General features: G+C 36.5%; 1 protein-coding gene across 2 annotated transcripts in view; it reads left to right on the top strand.

Annotated features, from left to right (window-relative positions):
* Positions 1-26,614, top strand: part of MYO9A (myosin IXA) — a gene marked incomplete at its 5' end in the record, with an annotated part of 231,895 nt that overhangs the window by 180,906 nt on the left and 24,375 nt on the right. The window contains 9 exons of one of the 2 annotated variants that reach the window (XM_079698961.1): positions 4,948-4,995; positions 9,494-9,605; positions 11,551-11,612; positions 19,259-19,451; positions 20,926-21,054; positions 21,852-21,957; positions 22,666-22,797; positions 23,695-23,818; positions 25,351-25,404. In XM_079698961.1, coding sequence (XP_079555087.1) covers positions 4,948-4,995; positions 9,494-9,605; positions 11,551-11,612; positions 19,259-19,451; positions 20,926-21,054; positions 21,852-21,957; positions 22,666-22,797; positions 23,695-23,818; positions 25,351-25,404 — 960 coding nt within the window. The remainder of the gene's footprint in view (positions 1-4,947; positions 4,996-9,493; positions 9,606-11,550; positions 11,613-19,258; positions 19,452-20,925; positions 21,055-21,851; positions 21,958-22,665; positions 22,798-23,694; positions 23,819-25,350; positions 25,405-26,614) is intronic. The other variant, XM_079698962.1, reaches the window with a different exon arrangement.

Here is a 26,614-nt window from a genome sequence, read left to right as displayed (position 1 = left end):
AGTCTTACATTTATGTCTCTAATCCATTTTAGGTTTATTTTCGTGTATGGTGTTAGGGAGTATTCTACTTTCATTCTTTTACATGTAGCTGCCCAGTTTTCCCAGCACCACTTATTGAAGAGACTGTCTTTTCTGCATTATATATCCTTGCCTTCTTTGTCATAGATTAGTTGACCATAGGTGCATGGGTTTATCTCTGGGCTTTCTATCTTGTTCCATTGATCTTGTTTCTGTTTTTGTGCCAGTACCATATTGTCTTGATTACTGTAGCTTTGTAGTATAGTCTGAAGTCAGGGAGTCTGATTCCTCCAGCTCCATTTTTTTCCCTCAAGTTTGCTTTGGCTATTCAGGGTCTGTTGTGTCTCCATACACACTTAAAATTTTTTATGTTCTAGTTCTGTAAAAAAAAAAATGCGTTGGTAATTTGATACAGATTGCATTGAGTCTGTAGATTGCTTTGGGTCGAATAGTCATTTTCACAATATTGATTCTTGCAATCCACGATCATGGTATATCTCTCCTGTTTGTGTCATCTTTGATTACTTACATCAGTGTCTTATAGTTTTCTGAGTACAGGTGTTTTACCTCCTTAGGTAGGTTTATTCCTAGGTATTTTTTGTTGTTGTTGTTGTTGCAGTGGTGAATGGGATTGTTTCCTTAATTTCTCTTTCTGATCTTTTGTTGTTAGTGTATAGGAATGCAAGAGATTTCTGTGCATTAATTTTGTATCCTGCAACTTTACCAAATTCGTTGCTTAGCTGTACTGGTTTTCTGGTGGCATCTTTAGGATTCTCTATGTATAGTATCATGTCATCTGCAAACAGTGACAGGTTTACTTAATCTTTTCCAATTTGAATTCCTTTTATTTCTTTTTCTTCTCTGATTGCCATGGCTAAGATTTCCAAAACTGTTGGATAATAGTGGCGAGAATGGACATCCTTGTCTTGTTCCTGATCTTAGAGGAAATGGTTTCAGTTTTTCACCATTGAGAATGATGTTTGCTATGGGTTTGTCATATATGGCCTTTATTATCTTGAGGTAGGTTCCCTCTATGCCCACTTTCTGGAGGGTTTTTATCATAAAATGGGTGTTGAATTTTGTTGAAAGCTTTTTCTGCATCTATTGAGGTGATCATATGGTTTTTATCCTTCAATTTGTTAATATGGTGTATCACTTTGAATTGTATATATTGAAGAATCCTTGCATCCCTGGGATAAATCCCACTTGATCATGGTGTATGATTCTTTTAATGTGTTGTTGAATTCTGATTGCTAGTATTTTGTTGAGGAATTTTGCATCTATAATCATCAGTGATATTGGTCTGTAATTTTCTTTTTTTGTAGTATCTTTGTCTGGCTTTGGTATCAGGGTGATGGTGACCTCATAGAATGAGTTTGGGAATGTTACTTCCTCTGCAGTTTTTTGGAAGGGTTTGAGAAGGATGGGTGTTAGCTCTTCTCTAAATGTTTGATATAATTCACCTGTGAAGCCATCTGGTCCTGGACTTCTGTTTGTTGGAAGATTTTTAATCACAGTTTCAATTTCCTTACTTGTGATTGGTCTGTTCATATTTTCTATTTCTTCCTGGTTCAGTCTTGGAAGGTTATACCTTTCTAAGAATTTGTCCATTTCTTCCAGGTTGTCCATTTTATTGGCATAGAGTTGCTAGTAGTAGTCTCTTAGGATGCTTTGTACTTCTGCAGTTCAGTTGTAACTTCTCCTTTTTCATTTCTAATTTTATTGATTTGTGTCCTCTCCCTCTTTTTCTTGATGAGTCTGGCTAATGGTTTATCAATTTTGTTTATCTTCTCAAGGAACCAGCTTTTGGTTTTACTGATCTTTGCTATTGTTTTCTTTGTTTCTATTTCATTTATTTCTGCTCTGATCTTTATGATTTCTTTCCTTCTGCTAACTTTGGGTTTTGTTTGTTCTTCTTTCTCAGTTCCTTTAGGTGTAAGGTTAGATTGTTTATTTGAGATTTTTCTTGTTTCTTGAGCTAGGATTGTATTGCTATAAACTTCCCTCTTAGAACTGCTTTTGCTGCATCCCTAGCTTTTGAATCGTCGTGTTTTCATTGTAATTTGTTTCTAGGTATTTTTTGATTTCCTCTTTGATTTCTTCAGAGATCTCTTGGTTATTTAGTAACGTGTTGTTTAGCCTCCATGTGTTTGTGTTTTTTACGTTTTTTTCCCTGTAATTGATTTCTAATCTCATAGTGTTGTGGTCAGAAAAGATACTTGATATGATTTCAGTTTTCTTAAATTTACTGAGGCTTGATTTGTGACCCAAGATGTGATGTATCCTGGAGCATGTTCCATGTGCACTTGAGAAGAAAATGTAATCTGCTATTTTTGGATAAAATGTCCTATAAATATCAATTAAATCTATCTGGTCTATTGTGTCATGTAAAGCTTATGTTTCCATATTAATTTTCTGTTTGGATGATGTGTCCATTGGTATAAGTGAGGTGTTAAAAGTCCCCCACTATTATTGTGTTACTGTCGATTTCCTCTTTTATAGCTGTTAGCATTTGCCTTATGTATTGAGGTGCTCCTATGTTGGGTGCATATATATTTATAATTTTTATATCTTCTTCTTGGATTGGTCTCTTGATCATTATGTAGTGTCCTTCCCTGTCTCTTGTAACATTCTTTATTTTAAAGTGTATTTTATCTGATATGACTATTGCTACTCCAGCTTTCTTTTGAGTTCCATTTGCATGTAACATCTTTTCCATCCCCTCACTTTCAGTCTGTATGTGTCCCTAGGTCTGAAGTGGGTCTCTTGTAGACAGCATATATATGGGTCCTGTTTTTGTATCCATTCAGCAAGCCTGTGTCTTTTGGTTAGAGCATTTAATCCATTCACGTTTAAGGTAATTATCGATATGTATGTTCCTGTGACCATTTTCTTAATTGTATGGGTTTGTTTTTGTAGGTTCTTTTCTTCTCTTATGTTTCCCACTTAGAGAAGTTGTTTACCACTTGTTGTAGAGCTGGTTTGGTGGTGCTGAATTCTCTTAGCTTATGCTTGTCTGTAAAGCTTTTGATTTCTCCATCGAATCTGAATGAGATCCTTGCTGGGTAGAATAATCTTGTTTGTAGATTCTTCCTTTTCATCACATTAAGTATATCATACCACTCCCTTCTGGCTTGTAGAGCTTCTGCTGAGAAATGAGCTGTTAACCTTATGGGAGTTCCCTTGTATGTTATTTTTCGTTTTTCCCTTGTTGCTTTCAGTAATTTTTCTTTGTCTTTATTTTTGTAAAATTGATTGCTATGTGTCTCCGAGTGTTCCTTCTTGGGTTTATCCTGTATGGGACTCTCTGCGCTTCCTAGACTTGGGTGGCTATTTCCTTTCCCATGTTAGGGAAGTTTTCGACTATAACCTCTTCAAATATTTTCTCTGTTCCTTTCTCTCTCTCTTCTCCTCCTGGGACCCCTATAATGCGAATGTTGTTGTTTAATGTCCCAGAGGTCTCTTAGGCTGTCTTCATTTCTTATTTCTTTATTCTGTTCCGCAGCAGTGAATTCCACCATTCTGCCTTCCAGGTCACTTATCTGTTCTTCTGCCTCAGTTATTCTGCTATTGATTCCTTCTAGTGTAGTTTTCATTTCAGTTATTGTATTGTTCATCCCTGTTTGTTTGTTCTTTAATTCTTCTAGGTCTTTGTTAAACATTTCTTGCATCTTCTCGATCTTTGCGTCCATTAGTTTTCCGAGGTCCTGGATCATCTTCACTATCATTATTCTGAATTCTTTTTCTGGAAGGTTGCTTATCTCCACTTCATTTAGTTGTTTTTCTGGGGTTTTATCTTGTCCCTTCCTCTGGTACATAGCCCTCTGCCTTTTCATTTGTCTGTCTTTCTGTGAATGTGGTTTTTGTGCCACAGACTGCAGGGTTCTAGTTCTTCTTGCTTCTGCTGTCTGCCCTCTGGTGGATGAGGCTATCTAAGAGGCTTGATGGGAGGGACTGGTGGTGGGTAGAGCTGACTGTTGCTCTGGTGGGCAGAGCTCAGCAAAACTTTAATCTACTTGATTGTTGATGGGTGGGGCTCCAACAGTAGCAGGTAGGTCTGGTTCAGCCTCCCCTGGGGTCACTGCTCCTTCCCCTGGGTCCCGACTCGCACACTACTTTGTGTGTGCCCTCCGAGAGTGGAGTCTCTGTTTCCCCCAGTCCTGTCAAAGTCCTGCAGTCAGTTCCCACTAGGCTTCAAAGTCTGATTATCTAGGAATTCCTCCTCCTGTTGCCGGACCTCCAGGTTGGGAAGCCTGACGTGGGGCTCAGAACCTTTACTCCAGTGGGTAGACTTCTGTGGTATAAGTGTTCTCCAGTTTGTGAGTCATCCACACAGCAGCTATGGGATTTGATTTTATTGTGATTGCACCCCTCCTACCGTCTCATTGTGGCTTCTCCTTTGTCTTTGGATGCGGGGTATCTTTTTTGGTGAGTTCCAGTGTCTTCCTGTCGATGATTGTTCAGCAGTTAGTTGTTATTCTGGTGCTCTCACAAGAGGAGTGAGTGCTTGTCCTACTCTGCCATCTTGAACCAATCTCCAATACCTTTTTATATTTAGCTCTAGGATGGAGAGTTTTCTAGAGCCAAAATATGCAAAAGTACAATCTTTAAAATTAATAATCAGGTAATTAATGTTTAAAATAAAATAATCATTTAAATTAATAATGGTGTGGCTTCTGAGCAGAACTGAGGTTTAAAAAGATAATTTCTAAAGTATCCTTCCATTCTGTTGCTTTTATGAGCACTGTATTTTACTAAACATAAATTTTTTTCCTCACATATGCTTACTAGCACTGCACGTTTCCTCTTGAAGAATAAAGAGCTGCTTATTTTTATTACCTGTTGAGCAAAAATCTCAGCATTTGCAAAGAAGTAAGAAATTATGTTAGTCTTTGTTATATCACATTTTCTGTATTTCTCTCCAACCAGGTGCCAAAAACAGAGAGAAAGAAAAGAAGGAAAAAAGAAACTGATTTAGTAAGTTGTAATCTATATTTTTATGTTACTAAAAAGTAATTTTTTAGACCACCAGTCTGAGCTGTATCATACAGTATTTCTGTGGAAGTATTTAAAGAATAAGTTTATCAGATGCCTAGGGGGTAATCATTTACGTCTTTACAAAAATTTAGAATGACAAATGTGTCTTGAATTCTTTGGCTTGACTTGTTATTAATGGTGGCTTCCTAAAATGGTAGAAAACTGAAATGTTTACTCATGAAAAGTACAAATATGATCCCTTTTCAGAAGTAGGGGTAGGGAAGGAGATTTTTAAGGTGCTGTCCCTCCCTTCTGAAGAATATGAGGACTATTTAGGATTTTACAAATGTAAGTCCTAATTCAAGAGACATTCCCAAAGGCATTTGAGCATATTTTACCATTGTTCATGTTTTTATCTTTTGTATTGTATGTCTCTATTGCATACTTTACCATAATCTCTGTAATTACAAGGATGAGTTAAGCCCTAGAGGAGCTCATAATCTGCTAGTGAAGGCAGGCATTTAAAAAATTACTACTTTTAGATGTGATAAGTATTATAGTAGAACTAGTACAAAGTGCTGTGGAAATACAGAAAGAGAGAATGAAGGAATACTTTACAGAAGAAAAGATGTTTTTGCTACTTCTTATCAAGTGAGTAGTAGTTTAGACAGGCAGTATCTAGCCAGAGGGAAAGAGTATGTCCAGAGACACATGAGTGAAAAACCTGGCATGTTGAGCCAGTAGCTTTAATAGGCTCAAGTATTGCATGTTTTTGTGGGGGTGGCTGGAGAAGTAGGTAGAACTCTGGCCAGCACTCTACCTCCAAAATGCATCTAATATCTGACCATTTCACACCACCTCCACTGCTGTTACAGTGGTCCAGTAATACTATGTGTTGTCTCATAATTGATCTGCCTTCTTATATTCTTCTCCCCTTACAGTTTTCTACATAATAGCCATAATGAACATTTAAAAACAAAAATCAGGTCATGTTCCTCCTCTACTCAGAACTCTCTAGTGACTTCCAGTGTTACTCAGAGTAAAATTCAGAGTTCTTACCATGCCTACAAGACTCGACATGATCTTGACCTTGACATCTCTAAGCTTCATTTCTTCCCACTCTCCCCCTGTTCCCTCTGCTTCAGTTGCATTTGCTGCCACCACCTTCTCCTCTTTCTTCCCAAGTTCTTTCCCCTGCCCATCCTGTCTTCCTCCCTTTCCCCTGAAAATGTTAAGCTTTAGGGCCTACAGAACCTGGATTCACCCCTGCCAATGGTAAATTCTAATCCTAGGATATTTATTGTTAACCTTATTAATAAATCAGGATTATAAATCATCCCCTATCACTTGTAAACCAAATTCTAAGGTTTTTTAGATCATTGCTTGTCACTTTTCCACTGTGTGTGTTAGAAGCATGATCTGACTCTATTTTAGCATGATCTTACCTGTTAAAGAGTTTCTTCCTTTTCATGGAAGGAAATGGAATCCTGAAAGTAGGATATTTAAGCCCTTAGCCTGGCTTACTTTTGTTCACCAATGGAGAAACTGTAGACAACTTAATCTTTGAGTCTCAATGTCCTCATGTATATAATAGGAGTATATATTATATAAAATAAGAGTAAAATAGGATTACATAAAACAGGTGTAATGTCACCCACCACTGAGGATTTTTGAGATTGTGTATGAAGTAAAGTGTAGGGAAGGTGGAGGAGTAACAGGAAGGCACCTGTTATTTAACAGGTAGTGTTTAGGCCTTTTATACATTTTAAGCCTTATAAGAATAGTCTTTTTCATATTGATGAGGGAAAGAACAATACCTCAAGATAAAAATGAGTAAAGCATATGACATTAAAAAAAAAAGAAAATTCATTAATTCAACTGCTATTATATTTCAGGGCCTGTGATAAGTGCAGGTCATACAAAGAAATGTTAAGAAATATATGAATAAAATGTTTATACTTAAGAGTATTCAAATTAAAATGAAACAACAGTGATTTTCTACTTTGCCCATCTATGAGCAAAGCTAAATTAGTTACCTAGTTTGGAAAGATAAATAAATATATAGATTTTTTTCAATACTGCAAATGGGGTTATTTGCATAACCTTCTTGGAGAAGGTACTTTAATAATTGTGTATTAAAAGCCTTAAAAATATTAAAAACAAAACCAAAAAACCTTTGATGCAGCAATTCCACATACAGGAATTTATCCAGTGGATATATCAATTTGTTCACGCTGACATGTACAGGCTTTTTATTGAAGAGGAATTTGTAATAAATAAACGTTTTGAAAACAACCTAAATCAGTAAGGAAATGGTTAAATAAATTAGATACATCTATATAATATAATACTGATTGGCACTAAAGTAAGAGAAACCATTCTCCAAGATGTTTTATTAATTAAAAAGAGCAAAGAGCCAAACACTATATAGAAAGCTACTATTCGTATATTTTTAAAAAACCAAAATACATTTATAACTGTACACACACACACACAAAATACCTGAAAGTATACACAGGAAACTGGTATCAGTGATTATTTCTATAAGAGGAACTAAACAGTTGGAATTCAGAGGTGAAAGAAAGGTTTTCATTGTATTCTATTTTGTACCTTTTGATCCATTTAGAATAAAGTAATTTTTTAATGAAACTAACTTAATATTAAGAGTTCCAGTAGAGGAAAACAATGTGCATGTGTGTGATTTACAGTTTCATTAAATAGAAGGATATCTGTGTGATAAAATGTCAATATCTGGAAATATTTGAGACATCACAGAGCCAAGGTCATATTATAAAGCTGTGGGATGGATGAACTGTGAGTTAGATCTTTTTCATTTAGTTAGTTGGTTATTTGATTAATTAAGACAAAAATGACTACTAATACTCCCCTACATGTATGTATGTATGTGTAAATGTGTGTATATATGTATTTATTTATTTTAAAAAATTGAGATATAATTGACTTATAACATTATACTACTTTTAGGTATACAGCATAATGATTCAGTATTTGAACTATACCATATAGTTACCAAAATGGTAACAGTACCATTTTACAATCCCACCTGAAATATCTGAGGTTCCAGTCTCTCCACATCCTCACCAATATTTAGTTTTGTCTGATAGTTGTAGCTACTCTAGAGGATATGAAGTGGTTTCCCATCATGGTTCTGATTTGCATTTCTCTGATAACTAATGATTTGAGCATCTTTTCATGTGCTTCTTGGCCATTTATACTTCTTTGATGAGCTGTCTATTCAATATTTTGCCCATTTAAAAAATTGAGTTGTCTTCTTATTAATACAGTTCTTCCTGTATTCTAGGTAGTAGTCCTTTATCAGATATACGATTTGCAAATATTTTCTCTGAGTCTGTGGTTTATCTTTTTATTTTCTTAATGGTACTTTGAAGTAAAAGTTGTAAATTTTAGTGAAGCCCAGAACAATGGATTTTAACGTTACAGAATATGAAGAGTTGATCGGTGTGGTTTTAGATTCCATATTTCAATTAACCTTTACGTTACCATTTGCAGAGTTTTAATATTGTGTCATTTTCTGAAAGGACAATTAAATTATTTTTCCATTTTTGAATTTCATATCTGTATGAAGCTGAATTTTCTTCATATTTTTCAAACTTAATTGCATACTGCCACCAGATTGCATACAGAAGTGGATATGAGAATCCAGTTGTCTTTTATTAAGCCAGACATCAAGGAGGTTTACAAAAATGTAAAACAGTACCTCTCTTGTCAGTACTTTTTTTGTGTGTTTTATTTATTTATTTATTTATTTATTTTTTTGTGGTACGCGGGCCTCTCACTGTTGTGGCCTCTCCTGTTGCGGAGCACAGGCTCCGGACGCGCAGGCTCAGCAGCCATAGCTCATGGGCCCAGCCGCTCTGTGGCATATGGGATCCTCCCAGACCAGGGCATGAACCCGCGTCCCCTGCATCGGCAGGCAGACTCTCAACCACTGCGCCACCAGGGAAGCCCTGTGTGTTTTAAAGATAACAGTTGTTTTTCATTAAAATGTTACCTATCATTAAACATATTCCATGTTAACATAACTTTAAGTGAATTGGATAGTTACATTTTTTTAGTTTTAATTTCTAACTCATAACTCATATGAACAGAAGTATCTTGAGATCATCAGTAATTTTCAGAAGTGTGAAAGATTCTTGAGGTTAAAAATAAAAATTTGAGAACCGCTGCTTTTAATTTAACATGCTGATTCAGAGTTGCATAAGACAGCTCTTATATCTTTATAGCATTGTTTTCTGATTTTCATGTAAGTTAGTTTTGTCTCTACTAGATTGTTCACTTTTTGAAAGCAAGGATCATATATTTTACCTTTATTTTATTTCTCAGATCATAATTATCCTCCTGGAAATAAGTACCCAATGAAGACAACAGGGAATTGAAGGATTTCCCATTGCCCAACATGTTAGGGCAGCATTTACTGTGTTGGCTTTAACATAGATAGCTATATTTTTTCCTTCAGGTAGAAGAGCACAATGGTCACATCTTTAAAGCCACCCAGTATAGCATCCCTACATACTGTGAGTACTGTTCTTCTTTGATATGGATAATGGACCGAGCCTCTGTTTGCAAATGTAAGTATGAGAGTTCTTTGAGGAATTTTTTTAACCACTTGTTATTTCTGTTTCCATGAGTTTTCTTATATCTTCTTTAACATTAAGGAATAATTCACACTCCCTAATTCTTTAACTTCATCTCTCATTATAGTTCCCTTTACCTGCTCTTTGTTGGCAAATAAGATATTTTGGTGTTCTTTGGTCACTATACTTGCAGCTCACTCCATCTGAAATGCTCTTCTCTCAGATGTTAGTATGACTTAGTACTTCAGTTGATTCATGTCTCCACCCTCCTATCTAAAATGCCACCCTGTCCCCCAATTCTCTATCCCTTTACTCAGCTTTTCTAGTCTTTATAGTAGTTATCACCACCCAAGATGATGTTAAGTCTTCATTTGTTTTCTTGTTTGTCTGTCCCACTAGAATGTGTTCTCTGTAAGGTCAGGAAACTTATCTGTCTCTTCTTTATACCTAGAAGTATACAGAACAGTTCTGGCACATTTTAAGTTTTAGTAAATATTTATTGGGTAGATGGACCTATAGATGGTTGGATGAATTAATGAACAAATTCTTAGATTATAACCAGAAAGGTACTTTTTTCTACTATAATTCTTTATCAGAACCTTTAAACCCTAGAATGTGAGTGGAGATTTTTTGTGGGTCAGCTTGGTTCTGGCTTACAGAGGGTCTTTAGCTTCTACTCCTGTCATTCCATACATCTATTCTGGTGCTTTTCATAATTTTGTGAGGCTTTGTTTACTAGTGGGCCAGAACTGAATGAAAGAAATATTGGGAAGGGTTGGGTCCAGTATGACAACAAGGATGGAAATCATGTTCACCATAGTGAAATCAGCATTTGGATATTGCTGGATATGTTCACTTGTTCTATGGTTCAAAAGTGGTTTTCTTTTTGCTTTATTATCAGTAGTCTAAAAAAATTGCAGTGAAAGTGAAATTGGGAGTAGTTTGCCATGTACTTGACTGTTTAATGTTAGTCTGATTCCTGTAGGTTTGGTATGATTTTCTCTGTGATCTGAAACTGAAAATATAAAGAATCTGCTTTTTTTTTTTTTATGACTTGGGTGGGTTTGGTTTGATTTCTTAACAGCATTAACTAACTTTTTTTGTGCTTATACTGGTGATTTCACCAGTACAACGGTATGGTCTCCCCTCCTTGATCTTGGCTTTGAAAACCCCTCAAGTCATGTTTTAGAAGCTCAAGAAGGATATTCAGGTGTTGATGTGCAGGAGCCAGAGCTGGTGTACCAAAATGACGTAGGCCAAGTATTTTCTCAGTATCCTCCTCTCAGTGTGCCCTTCGCACCTGCTGCTGCCTAGCCATCCTGTCATCTCCTGCTCCGAGAAATTATTTCTGCTCTGAACTTTTTCTTTATCTCATCTTCCCAATCACTACTGATATTCTTTATGTTCTGGTTCCTCAGAGCTCTATTCTGGACCTTCTAGGATAGTAAATAAGGCCTTTCTTATATCTTAGTATGCTACCAAATTTGTTTTTATTTTAGTAAAGGTCTTTAACAGTAATGCTTTTCTAACCCATTGGAATAATTCTTAATAGGTACTTCTTTCATTTTAGCAGATCGTAGAACAAATTTAAGAGGGGAACATGAGCACTAGTTTGTGAATCAGACCACAGAGATATATATTCTGCTGGAATATGGTGGGGACAGGGGAGGAGGGGTGGGCAATCTTGAAAGAATAAAAAGCTTTTTCATAGACAGTGGTTAGAAATTTTAGGTTATGTTTTTCAACTTCATTTTTCTGAATTGAATGAATTAAGACAATTTTTCATTCTAATACCATACAAAGTATATGTATGTGATACTATAGCAGTCTCAGATTTAAAGGAAAAAATTTATGCTCAAAATAAAGCAGTAAACTTATTAAGTTCTTGTCACTCATGAACAGACTTCTGAAAATGCTACATTCTTAACCTATTTTTCAGTATGCAAGTATGCTTGTCATAAGAGGTGCTGTCTGAAAACCACAGCCAAGTGCTCTAAAAAGGTAAGAAGCTATCATCTATGAGTAATAAATAACAGGTCTGTTGGTTTTTCGTGCCTTGTAGAAAGAAATCAAGGCCTCTTTGATGATTTTTATAGAGTAGCAGTTTTCAAACTTTTTGGCCACAAATCACAGTAAGAAATACGTTTTATATCATAATCCAGCATACACATATAGAGCGATGTGTATATATAACTGAATTGATTTTCCTGGAACTATATTTACCTTTACTACATGGGAACTACTAAACTGATTTCACAGCTGACAACTTACTAAAACACTTCTTTTAAAGGTTTCCTACTTCTTTAAACACTCATAAGTGTTTCTAGAAATTGTCTTGAAAGTGGTAGGCTACAATTAAAGATTTTAACATGAATGGTAAAATTCACCAGCATAGTTGGTGTTTTTACATATTTCTACTTGGATACACAGACAGATCTAAAAGATACTGAACATGTACTCTGCTACCTTTATGCTTCAATGAAGCAACAATTTTGGAAATATTTCAGGCTTTTATTGGTGTATAATCACATTTTCTTATTTATTAGTCACATATAATTTTAACAATACTATGCAAATCTGAACTATAATAAAATGTGTGTTCATATTTACAGCCCATGTATATAGTTTGCATCTATTCCAAATTAGTAGACAAACATGGCAAAGAACAAAGAGAAATTTGACTCAGGGCTTAAAATACAACGAAGGTGGGGCATCTTCTTCCAGCTAAGACGAAGTAGCTTCTGGCAGACTAATATTCATGCTGAGAACAGCTGAAAAAAGTCTATTGCCTAGCATTAGAAAGCTGCCCAGGCAAATTGAATTTAGGGGCCTAGATCCTACAGAGAAGAGAATTACAGATTGGTGAATCTATATCTATGAGATGTTTCTCTCCTACTGGGAGTTTGTCAATTTTTGTTGTAGGGCAGGAAACCAAGATTCTGGGCAGAGGGCCACACTTAAGAGTCAGAGAAGCCAGCAATGCTCTTAGAAATCTGATAGAGTTATAGAGACAAAAGTTGGAGTTTGAGATTGCCAGAACTTGAGGGACCATGATCCAAACATATAGAGAAGTGAGCCTGAAACTCAGAGGTTTTTCCCTCAAGGCGTTTTCTGAATTCTTAAGCTGCACAGGGCAAGAGGCTAAGAAGCTAAACAGGAAAGCAGATTAGAGTATTTTGCAGTCTCACAGTGTCAAAGAGAGAAAAATCAGACTTGAATGACCCACCTTTGAAAAAGGACCCTAGTCAATACTCTAGACTCTTCAGTGAGACCTGTGAAGAGCTATACCCCAGGAAGGAGGATGAAGCATTGATAGCATTGATTAACTGAGTTTTATAAAAACTGCAAGGCAGTCCTTGATTGGATTAAGATGATCTCTTCCTTTTTCTAGCTACCCACCTACAGAGAATAGCATGAATTCTCTCTAAAGAGAGATAACATTGTTGAGAGCCTTTACAATTTGTTCATATATGAAATTAGACATTAAGAAATGAGACTAAGAAATAAACAGACGGGGCTTCCCTGGTGGCGCAGTGGTTGAGAGTCCGCCTGCCGATGCAGGGGACACGGGTTCGTGCCCCGGTCTGGGAGGATCCCACATGCCGCGGGGCGGCTGGGCCCGTGAGCCATGGCCGCTGGGCCTGCGCATCCGGAGCCTGCGCGTCCGGAGCCTGTGCTCCGCAGGGAGAGAGGCCACAACAGTGAGAGGCCCGCCTACCGCAAAAAAAAAAAAAAAAAAAAAAAAAAAAAAGAAATAAACAGACAATATCTGTAGACTCATAGATGACCCCTTACTGAATTCAGACATGTACTTAAAAATTTTTTAATTAATATGTTTAGATGCTGGATAAAAAGATTTAAAATGTCTTTTTATCACAAAATTGAAATATATATATAAAAAAGAGCCAAATGGAAATTATAAAAATAAAAAATGCAATTGAAATTGTAAACTCAAAAGATAGGTTTAACAGTGTATTGGCCATAGGAGAAGAGAAGATTGGTGAGCTGAAAAATAGATAAGTAGAGACATCCAAGCATGGAGCGTAAAAAGAATGGGGAAATACAGAAATAAACATAGAGACATATGGGAAAGGATGGAAGTTTCTTAAATGTGTGCAGTTGGAGTCCAGGAAGAAAAGAGAACAAGGGAGAAGCAGCATTTTAAGAGCTAATGGTCAACAAACAACTTTCAACCTAAAGTGGGATAAATACAAAGAAAATCGTACCAGATGAACAGTCCTCCAAATGGAAGAAAAGGAAAATTTCTTAAAAGCATTCAGAGGAGGGAAAAAAATAACCGCTGCTAAAGGAGCAGTGAAAAGACTGACAACTGACTTATCAATAGAAATGATGGAAGCCAAAAAGACAGTGGCTTGGCATATTTTAAGTGTTATAAGAAAATAAAGCTAACTCAGAATTCTGTACTTGGTGACAGTAGCCTTCCAAAGTGAAAATGACGTGAAAACACTCCAGACAAAAACTCAGAATTTGTCATCAGCAGACCTGCAATACAAGAAATACTAAAGATTCTCCAGGCAGAAGGAAATTGATCTCAGATGGAAACAGAAGTACAGGAAGGAGTGAAGAGCTATGGAAAGAGTAAATAATATGTGTAAATATAAATGAATGTTGACTAAAGACAATAATAATGTCTTGTGGCTTAAAATATAAAGAGAATTAAATTATGTGACAACAACACCACCAAGGTGGTTGGGAAAATGAAGTTAAACTATTCCAAGGTCCCTGGATTATCTGAGATGTGGTGGCGCAGTGGTTAAGAATCCACCTGCCAATGCAGGGGACACAGGTTCAAGCCCTGGTCCAGGAAGACCCCACATTCTGCGGAGCAACTAAGCCTGTGTGCCACAACTACTGAGCCTGTGCTCTAGAGCCCACGAGCCACAACTACTGAGCCCACATGCCACAACTACTGAAGCCTGTGTGCTTAGAGCCCATGCTCCTCAACAAGAGAAGCCACTGCAATGAGAAGCCTGCGCACCGCAAGGAAAGAGTAGCCCCTGCTTGTTGCAACTAGAGAAAGCCCGCGCACAGCAACGAAGACCCAATGCAGCCAAAAATAAATATATTTGACTTAAATATGTTATAAGTATTTGTTGTAGTCTTTAAAGTAGCCACTAAAAGAATAGCAAATGAATATATAGCTAAAAAGCTAATAAAGGTGGGAAAATGGAAAAACAAAAAATACTTGATTAATCTAAGAGAAGACGAGAAATGAGAGAAACAGAATCATAAATCAGTCAAAGAAAATAAATAGTGGATTGATAGATATAAGTCCAAATATATTGGTGATTACATTAAATGTTAATAGACCAAATACTTCCAATTAAAAGACTAGGATAGGGACTTCCCTGGTGGTCCAGTGGTAAAGAATCCGCCTTCCAATGCAGGGGACACGGGTTCGATCCCTGGTCAGGGAACTAAGTTCCCACATGCTGCGGGGCAGCTAAGCCCACACATCACAACTAGAGAGAGAAAACCCACACACCACAACTAGAGAGTAGCCCAAGCTCCACAACGAAGAGACCGCATGCTGCAACGAAAGGTCCCCCATGCCTCAATGACCCGATGCAGCCAAAAAATATATATATTAAAAACAAAAAAAGACTAGGATAGGGACTTCCCTGGATGTCCAGTGGGTAACACTCTGTGCTCCCAGTGCAGGGGGACTGGGTTCGATCCCTGGTCAGGGAACTAGATCCCACATGCATGCTGCAACTAAGAAGTCTGCATGCCACAACTAAGAAGTCCGCATGCTGCAACTAAGAGTCCTCATGCCGCAACTAAGAAGTCCTCATGTCACAACTAAGAGTCCATATGCCACAACTAAGAAGTCCGCATGGCGCAACTAAAGATCCCGCATTCCACAACGAAGATCCCATGTGCTGCAACTAAGACCTGGCGCAGCCAGAATAAATAAATAAATTTAAAAAAAGACTAGGATAAAACCAACTGAAAAATCTCAATGATATGCTGTTTACAAGAAACATACTTAAATATGTTTTTAAAAATACAGAAGGTTGAAAGCAAAAAGATAGATAGATATAGCATGCAGAGACTAACCAATAGAAAAGTGGTGTAGCTGTAATAATATTAAAATGTACTTTAGGACAACAAACATTACTGTTTCATAATGATGAAATGGTCAAGCCATTAGGGAGCTATAAAAATTCTAACTTTAGAAGAGTCTATTATTATAGCTTCAATACCTGGAAGACAGAAATTCAGTAAGGATGCAACTGATTTAAAAAACACACTTAAAAATCTTATCTACTTGATGTGTATTGAACCCTGCATCTTACAACTGCCTGAATACACAGTCTTTTCAACTGCACATGGAACATTTGACAAAATTGATCATATGTTGGGCCATTAAGCAAGTCCCTACAAATTTCAGAGGATTGAATATTTTGAGAGTATATTCTTTGACCAGAATAAAATTAAGCTATAAATCAAAATAAAGATAACTAGACAATCCTCAAATGAAAATGGAAAAATATTTTGAAAGAAATGATGAGGAAAGTATGACACAACAAAAGTGTGGGTATAGCTAAATTTGTTATTAGAGGAATATTTATAGCTTTAAGTATATATTAATATACATTAATAATATATTAATGTACAATACATTATAATACACATTAGAAAGGATAAAAGAATAGAAATTATGTAAACTTCCATCTCTCGAAGCTAGGAAAAGAAAACCCAGCAAATTAAACCCAAAGGCAATAGAAAGAAGATAATAAAGAGAAATAAATGAAATGAAAAACATGTATACAAAAGATAAAAAGCTACAAAGCTAAATTTTAGTTCTTTGAAAAGACAATGCATAAACTCTTAGCAAGAGTGATCAATAAAGAGAATTTTTAAAAAAACAAATCATTCACACGAAGAAAAACATGCACCGCATTTACTACAAACATTAAAAGGAAAATAAAAGGCCATTATGAACACCTTGATGCTAATAAATTTGACATTTTAGATTAATTGGGCAAATTCCCACAAAAACACAACTAAGTTAAACTAAGTCAAGGAAAACTAGAAAATCTAAAGAGTTATATCTATTAAAATAGAATCTGTAATTGAAAAAGCTTCTCACAAAGACATCTTCAGGCCCAGATGGTTTTGCCATTGAATATTTCCCAGTGTTTAAGGAAGAAACAACACCAGTCTTTTACAGACTCTGCCAGAGAATGGTAAAGAGTAAATACTTCAGTACTTTTTTTCCCAAATTGACGAATGAAGATAGTGAAACCTTGAAAGTCAGTCATGAAAAGGATAAAGGAAAATTTCAGTTCAGGCTGTATCATAAGCTTAGATGTAAAAGCCTTAACCAAAATGTTAGTACATTGAATCTGTGCTAATGACAGATGAAAAAAAAAGACTTCACGATAAAGTTGGTTTTTAATCCATAAATGCAAAGTTGGTTTATGGAAAAAAATCCATTTTTTAAAAAAAATCATTCAAAAATCAGTTGATGTAATTCACCACATTGAACTAATAAAGAAAAAAATATGGTCATCCTAATAAATACAAAAAAAGTTTTAGATAAATTTCAAAAACCACTCACTGTTCAAAGAAAAAAAAATCAACCACAGAGTGGAAGAAGATATTTGCAGCTTGGATCTACAATATCTAACAAGCATCTACAAGTCAGTAAGAAAGAGATGGTCAACTCTGTGGAAAAATGAGCACATAATTTAAGCAAGCACCTCACAAGAGAGGATTTCCAAATGACCAATAAACATGAAAAGGTGACCGGCTTCACTAATCATCAGGGAAATGCAAATTGCAATCATAGTGAGGTATATACCCGCTAGAATAGCTAAAATGAAAAACATCTTAACAAGGATATAAAGCAATTGGAACTTTCATACATTACTGGTAGGAATTTGAGTTAACCTAACAACTCTTGAAATTATTTGGCAGTACCTATCAAACCTGAACATAAGCATTTCTCATGACTTAGCAGTGCCACTCCAAGATATATACCCAACAGATATATATAGATATCTGTGCCAAAAGACAAAAGAACATTTATATCAGCACTATTTGAAATATCCCCAAACTGATAGAAACCTGAATGTCCATCAGCAGTAGAATGAATAAATAAATTGTGGTATATTTGTATAATGGAATACCGTATTGCAGTGAGATTAAACTGTTGGTACTCACAAACATAATGTTGAGTGAAAGAAGCCAGAAGCAAGAATACATACTGTATTATTCAAAAATAAATAAAGTTCAAAAATAAATGAAACTCACCTCATGGAATGCATATTGTATGTTACCATTGATATAATGTTCAAAAGCAGTTAAGACTAATTTATAGTGATAGAAATACAGATACTGGTTATTTGTGAAAGGTGAAATGCATAGTAGTTGGGAGGGTCTTGAGAGGGAGATAACTGCTGGTTATATTCTATTTCTTGATTTGGGTTCTGGTAAGAAGTGTGCATTCACTTTGTCTAAGTCTGTCAAGCTGTACACTTAACAATTTATATACTTTTCTATATATGTGTCATACTTCAATAAAACTTTATTTAAAATATACAAGGAAATTACTTCAGACAGAAAATAACTAAAGACACCCTGCCACCCCTTCCCACAGAAGAAAAAAAGAAAATAACTAAAAACATATATTGATTTTACAGTAAGAACTCAGAGTTCACTTTTTCTCAGTTGAGAATAGTAAAATTAATTTTTCCCTTAATTTCAAGAAATAGAAATTTTTAGCATGTTTGCTTTAGATTAGTTGGTTTCAAATAAAACTATTTTGAAGTTTTTGTTTAATACCTTCAAGTATTTTATTTTTTTGCTTTCACAAGTCTTACTATTAACATTCCCAATGCCCTAGGGGTAGCCATAACATTTAAATAAATAGGTTATACGTGTGCATGTGTGTGTCATAGTAATAGGAAGAAGATTGGCTAAAGTTTATTTTGTTTTAATTATTGCAGCAAACATTATTTTATTTCTTTTAGCAATTTATTAAGCATTTGCCATATACCAGATACTGTGCTTTGTATGTTCACCTGTAACTTAATTTTTACAATAACCCTCTGAGATAGAAAGGTGATATTCCTATTCCCAGCTATAATCTAGTTGCAAATATGAAATAACCTAATTCATATAGTGACAATATATGCCTCTGCCTTTAGCTATGACATCAATAGTCAGTTAAACTTCCCTAAAGTTTACATAAACACCGAAGCATTCTTATGCTTCAGAAATTAGTGACAACTAATTCATTTTAAATCAACAGATTTTCAAATGGTACTTGGGGAATGTTTAACATACAAAGTCTATCCCCTTTCTCCTTTGCCCACATCCCATCTTTACATGAGGGGATTTTTTTAACAGAAAGGGAAACAGTAATCTGTTGCCACTGCCTCCATTCTGCCCCATTATTTGGCAGGGGTCGGGAGGATTCCTAGTGGAAGAAGATTGAAACTAACAGCTCATATATTTATACTCTCAGCATTTATCATAATTCCCTTTCCTCCCAACCCTCATAATTATGCTTGTGAAACTGGAGGAAAATAAAAAGTAGTTACTCTTAAAGAATTGGATAAACATATTTAACAATGTTTGAATGTATTTAGAAACAAAAATTATTTTCCATTTAGTATGATCCAGAGCTATCATCTCGACAGTTTGGGGTTGAATTATCCCGTTTGACCAGTGAAGACCGAACTGTTCCTTTGGTGGTGGAAAAACTCATAAACTACATTGAAATGCATGGATTATACACAGAAGGTATTTACCGAAAGTCTGGTTCAACTAATAAAATCAAGGAGCTTCGACAAGGTCTAGATACAGGTAAGATAGTGCCCTCTAAATCAAGACCAAATAATTTTATTTAAATAGGTCATCTTATGCTCTTAGTTTTCATTACATGTTGATCATTTTCTTGCAGCCAGAAGAGTGTGGTCTTTTCTGTGGTGCTTGTTTTATCATTTGTAGCTTTCAAAAGAGTCTTTGTTTTTATGTGGTCAATTCAGCAAACATACATTGCATATCATTTGTACAGGCATTATTAGGTACTTCAGACAGATCTCATTTAATCTTTTTTTAACAGTCTGGTAAGATCATGTCTTTAATTTACAAAGAAGAAAATTTAGGTTCAGGGAAATTGAATAATGAGCTGTTGATGAGATGCAGGGCACTGTGCTGATGTTTTTGTATTAATTTTCACAACAGATCTTTGTACTAATCTTCCCAAACAGTGATTATTATCCCTGTTTACAGATGAAGAAACTGAGGCTTACAGAGGATCTTGCCCAAAGACTCACCGCCAATAAGTGGCAAAGCTGGCATTTAACCCATAATCTAAACTATTGCCTGTTAGTCTCTGTTATTCTGACTCCAAGTGGTGCTCTTTCTGATGCATACTCTTGCCTTCCTACATTGATGACATAGTTATTTAAATGGATAAGTAGTGAACTGAACATGTATCTGTGTAGAGCTCTAGCCTCAGTCCTGGAATGTATGCAGAGGTTTGGCTTTGGCATTATGTTCAACTTCTACTCTTCACCACTATTGGAAAGGAATAGATTTTTTTTTTTTTTTTTTTTTTTTGTCACACTGTGCGGCTTGTGGGATCTTAGTTCCCCGTCCAGGGATTGAGCCTGGGCCCTCGGCAGTGAAAGCACGGAGTTCTAACCACTGGACCACTAGGGAATTCCCAGGAATAGATCTTTTTGAATCACATATAGGTGCAAAGTTTGTCTCTGTGTCACCAAGAATCTACCCACAAGCATCATTCATCCTATATCATCCCAATCATCTCATGTATAACCCTAGGGAGTTTATAAGTGAAGCAGAGTAAAGATTTTCGTCACATTTCCTAAGCTCAATTATCACTGTCATTTCATCTCTGAGAATGACTTAAAATCAGTCTGACTTTTAGAAACTGTCCTTTGGGCCTTTTTTATGTTTGTCATCTGAAGCATCACTACTAGAAGTATCGTTCACAGACCAATCCACGAGAGAAGTACAGAAATTGAGAAAAAGCATTTAGAAACATTTATAGCAATTTAACAGTGCCTTGGCATGAAAACTTGTGATCTTTTATTTTACACATCTATCAGTCCATGACATTTGAAAAACAACCAACAAACAACAACTGTTCCTTTACCACAGTAGGAGCACTGTTCCAAAGCATGGAATTAGATTGTAGAAGATAGTTTGATTAAGAACATGAAGGCATTTTCCGGTCATGATAATTTCTAAAGTGAATTATTTGACTCTCTGCATGTTTTGGCTTTCTTATCTAACTCTTGTCTCTGAATAGATGCTGAGAATGTAAACCTAGATGACTATAACATACATGTCATTGCAAGTGTATTCAAACAATGGCTTCGTGATTTGCCCAATCCACTCATGACCTTTGAACTCTATGAGGAATTTCTTCGAGCTATGGGTAAGCACAGGCTTCCTGGGTTCAGGGAAGGCCTGCACTTGGGAAAGGAATGCCATCTTCATATTAGATTATTTAGCCATCCTCTCAGTTGGTTTAGTTCATATAGATACAAAAGTAATACAGTCAGTACAAAACTGCCAGTGAACTCTCACCTATTCAAATGTTAACTTTTTTAGAAACTCATTAAAAGGTCAGTGTCCTAAAAACTTTCTGAGCAGGTCACCTAGTTGCTTCTTACAAAGAGATTGAAAGACTAAGGTTATAAACAAATTTAAAAATTAAATAGGAGATTTATGTTCATTTAAATTGTGAATCTAGGCGAGAACTCAGTGTAAAGTCGGCTATCTATTTTAAGCCATGCCTAACATGTTGGTTTAGTTTTTCAGTGCTACAGATGTGTAGGATATTGATTAAGGCCTACCTAGAAGTGTTTAGGCCCTGAGGCCTGACTCCTCAATTCCCATAAGACTGATTTATAACTTATATAACAATTGATTAATGGGGAATTGGTTTGCCACAAAATGCCTGAAAAGCTAGGGCATCTCTTGCCCCTTGCTATAATCAAGAATTACTGGGCTATAGATTAAAACTCATGAGACTGCTTAGAGAGTATAGAACTCAAGCAAAGGGAGATTAGTGGTAACTGTGAGTGTTTCTTCTGCTATACAGGTATAGCTAAAACTCCTAAAAATCAACTCTAGAGCCAGTCTCCCTTGCTACCTAGTGTCTGTCCAGAAGGAATATGTAATGTATAAGAGAGGATATTCATTCTTATTTGCTGCTCTTACTGCTTTCAGGCCTTCAGGAGAGGAAAGAGACAATCCGTGGTGTATACTCTGTGATTGACCAGCTCTCCCGAACTCATCTCAATACACTGGAACGCCTCATCTTTCATCTAGTCAGGTAACTTCAAGAAACAAAGGAACACTTAACAGTTTCTCTTGGATTCTTTTAAATAAATGAAGAGCTTCTTCGTATGAAAAACTGACAGATCTTTTTTTTCCTGTTGATAAAGTCAATGCCTCAAACAGGTGGTTATGGTTCCTTGGAGCAGAAATCCTCAGCTGAGTTAGATTGCATGGCAGGTGCTTCTCTGCCCTATTTGAGCCATGTAACACCTCAGTCTCATGGTGGCACTGTGTAGCCTAGCCTGTTATCTAACTCCTGAGCTAGAAAGGCTGTGTGTCTGTTGACATAACCTAATTCATAGGAGGAGGGTTCAGACGGAGCTCAGGAATTGACTGACCAAAGAGAATTCAGGGGTAGTCTCTCTTCTTCTGAGTGTAAATATTAGCAATAGTTGGGAAGAAAGCCATCTTTCTCTTTGGATAAGTATCTTATATGACTGTTTGAAAATGCCTTAAAGTGTCTACATTCTGTAGACATGTTCATCTAGTAACGGTGACCTGGGGCAGTGAGTCACAAATTTTTCCTTGATAGGCAAAGGAACAGCTTTGGGAAAAGTCTGCAGTATCTTCCTTCAACTGATAGGAATATCTTGCCAGTACTATGCAGTTGATGTCATTGATCTTCTTTCTCTCATCTCTTCTGCCTACCTCCCTGCAATTTTCCTTTTTCATCCTAGTTTCACTTGGTTTTTTTGTCTCTTAGGATTGCTCTACAGGAAGACACTAATCGAATGTCTGCTAATGCTTTGGCCATTGTATTTGCACCCTGCATTCTCCGCTGCCCTGACACCATCGACCCACTACAAAGTGTGCAGGACATCAGTAAGACTACCACGTAAGGCCAGTCACCATCACCTCTGCAAGACCCCAGGGACTTCTGAGTCAGTGTAGTCACTTTATACAGATATCAAACATAGTGAATGATTTCTTTTTTTTTTTCTTTTTCTTTTTTTTGACCATGCTGCGTGTCTTGCAGGGATCTTAATTCCCTGACCAGGGATCGAACCCGGGCCCCCTGCAGTGGAAGTGCAGAGTCCTAACCACTGGACCGCCAGGGAATTCCCCTAGCAAATGATTTTTTTTTTTTAAGTTCATATGTTTTTAATAAGATTGCTAGGTGCCACTGGGCTTTTTTATGCTGAAGATGAAAAATTCCTTTAGGTTCTGTTCAACTAATCATCATTTGTTTTGAAGGGCCTTATTTTTTAAATTTGGCTTTTCTTTAGGAATGATTATAGTTTCCAAATGTATTTTAAAATACCATTTTACCAAATTACATATACTTTGTGTTTTCCTGTAATCTAGTCTAACTGTAGTCTTATGGCTCTGAATCCCTTTGGTCTTAATACTTCAATATTCCTGTATTTCACCTTGCCCTTTTTTCATGGACCTCTGATTTCCTTCTAGAGTGGTGATTCTTAACCTTTTCTGCAAAAGGAGCTTTCCTCAAAAAAGCCTAGTGTTTGTGTCCCATTCCCAGAGAGTGATTTAATTGGTCGGGGGTGTGGCCTAGGCATTGGGACTTATAACTGCTTCTCAGATGGATACTAAAGTGCAGCCAAAGTTGTGAACCACCATTATAAACCCTGTCTCTGAGCTCATAAAATAAGGGATGTTGATTTTTCTTTTATCCTCCAACTATCTACCACACTTAGCTGAAAAATAGTCTGTGGGTGCTACAATTTATTTGATTGACTTCAGCACTTAACAGTTTTCTCTTTTCCTGTTTCAGCTGTGTGGAGCTGATTGTTGTGGAACAAATGAATAAATACAAGGCTCGTCTCAAAGACATCAGTAGCCTGGAATTTGCTGAGAATAAGGCAAAGACCAGGCTGTCACTGATTCGTAGATCAATGGTAAGATGCAGGACATGGAATCACAGGGGGAAATGGGAGCCTTCCTCAGATTTTAAGTACACATTATGATGTGTAGAGAGAGATTATTCTCTGAATCTTTTTCACATGGAACAAGTGAAAAAAAAAAGTCACCTTATCTCAGGGTACAATGTATGCCTCATGTTTGTTCTTTGAGCTGTCTTTAGTTATATACACAGGATACAGTTAACTCTGAAGAATTTTAAAAATCAAGTATTTGGGTAAAATGTTGGTGGTTTAATAATTTGCCCTGTTTTCTTTTCCTGTCCTTTCTCTGAAAATGTAACCCACCCTAACTTTTGAGTCTACTTTCTTCCACCGTCTGTTCCCAACCTCAACCATGTCACTTTTGGTGGTCCCACCAATAGTTCTGGGATGTAGAGAACTTAATCACTTGCAAGAATGTGAGTCATAGGATATAGAACTCCACTATGAGTCTACTATTATCAAATAAATATTTCTTTGAGGGCTTATTGCTAGGTTTTGAAAAAAGCCTTACAAAAATGATAATTTATTTCTTCCATTTGCCCATTTGTCTGTTTAATATCTTCCTTTGTAACTGGTGACCTATATATAAACAACTCCATTTCACACTGACCAATAATCAATAGGGTCTAGATAACTGGAAACCTATTGCTGCATTAAAGTTTAATTATTGCCCATTTACTACCCTTCCCCTGAATTGTAAAACAAAATTGTATTAGTGAACACCCAATCAGATCCCCAGGAAATCTCTAAAGAGCAGGCTTCCCCATCATTGTGCCCATGTTTTTGCAGAGGCCCAGCAATACCTCCTCTCTGCTTGGTAGTTTATACTCAGGTTAGCATTAAAGTAACTCCGTTTCTTCCTTTACTGTTAAACTGCCTGGCACAGGACAAGTGCACAACAAATGTCTGTAGATTAAGTTAATGAAGGGTGTTCTCTAAAAACAAACATAAACACAGAATTTCTCCAGTCGGTAAAGGTATTAAATAAAGCTCATCACAGAACACATTCTGAATCTTTTCTCCAGGAAATGAAAACAGAAACCCCATTTAAAAGTGAAACCCTGGGCTTCCCTGGTGGCGTAGTGCTTGAGAGTCTGCCTGCCAATGCAGGGGACATGGGTGCGTGCCCCGGTCTGGGAAGATCCCACATGCCGCGGAGTGGCTGGGCCCGTGAGCCATGGCCTGCGCGTCCAGAGCCTGTGCTCCACAACGGGAGAGGCCACAACAGTGAGAGGCCCGCGTATCGCAAAAAAAAAAAAAAAAAAAAAAAGAAACCCTTTCTGTACTATGAATTTTTATGAACTCAGTTCTGAGAGGCCCAAGTTAGCAGTGCCCATCCAGGGAAGACAGGAAGAGACCTTTTACTCTAAAGCTACTTTTCAAAGCAGGTAGACAAGCTGTGCTTTTTTGCTGATGCTGCAGAAGACAGATATATTCATTCCATTGAAAGATTAAACCTCTTTAATGGGGCAATGACATGTACATTCTAACCTTCTGCTTTCCTTTTCATGTCCTTCCTAATCCAGAAACCTGTACTAATTGCAGTTAGATTTATGAGCATTACCCGCAATTCAGTCTCGGTATGTATTAATATTGCAATGTGTCACAGCCACTTTACATTATTGTCTCTCATCCATCCAGGAGTTGTTCTGCTCTGTCTATCATCCATGCCTGTCTACCCTCCATGTGCAGCCCCAATTCAGGTCCCACTTCCTGATCAACCTTCACTTGCTTTTCTCTTGCTCTCTTTCTTTAGAACCTTTATTTTCTTTCCTCTGTGTCATGCAGTTGAACAATGTCCATTTATAATATACTGGTTTTTCCTCTTTGTCAAATAAGCCTCTTTGTGGATTTCTTCTTTGGTTGGATCATTGAAAGGTGAACACTGAAAGCATTGAGGTATCAAATAAATTTCTGCTCAGTGAGCTTTGTTCTCATCAGTCTCTTCCTTTATTACATAGAAACCTATTACTGTTTTTAGCATCCTCCATCATTAGAAATGCTTATTTGCCCATTCCTATCTGTGACTTTGATGGTGTCTTCCTAGACGTAGAAGTATGACTGTTATCTACTCAGCATTTTTTAGACAGTGCTGCAAGTAGTAGTGAGCAAATTGATGGACTGGTTCTAGACTTAAATAATAATAGTATAATAGATCTCATACCAGGATTTCATACAAAAAAAAGAATGGAGAGATGGAACACCAATATATATGGAAACTAATTGCAAAGACTATCCATCTGTGTGTAACCAGTTCATTAAGGATGTCAATTTGCTAGGCTGTAAATGTCAGTCAGTTTTGCTTTTTATCTAGTAATTGCCTTCCAACTCTACCTTGTCAAAATCCCCTTTCCTACTGGATATCAACTACCTTAACAGCATCTTGTGACTATTCCATAATTTTTAAATGCTCTAGTCTTAGTCCAGTATTTAAGACTTAGTTCTCTTCATATTATATCTTCATATTATAACATCAGCCACAGGCTTAATCAGTACTCATCACTTTCTTCCAGGATAGACTAGACCTTAATCTGGGGCTGAAAACTTTGGGGGTGAGTGAGTAGGTTCTTTTTGTCACACACTTCTGCCCTCCCTCTTTCTTTCCTTTTTTTTTTTTTTTTTAATTTCTAAATTGCAGAACCTACCTGGCTCCAAGAGTTGGTTTTTTTGTTTTTGTTCTTTTAAATTTTTTTATTTATTTATTTATATTTTGGCTGCGTTGGGTCTTCGTTGCTGCGCTTGGGCTTTCTCAAGTTGTGGCGAGTGGGGACTACTCTTTGTTGCAGTGCA

Source organism: Hyperoodon ampullatus, assembly GCF_949752795.1.
Source record: "Hyperoodon ampullatus genome assembly, chromosome: 3".
In the NCBI taxonomy this organism is placed as follows: Eukaryota; Metazoa; Chordata; class Mammalia; order Artiodactyla; family Ziphiidae; genus Hyperoodon; species Hyperoodon ampullatus.
Note: the sequence above shows the minus strand (reverse complement) of the source record. Positions and strands in the feature narration are given on the sequence as shown.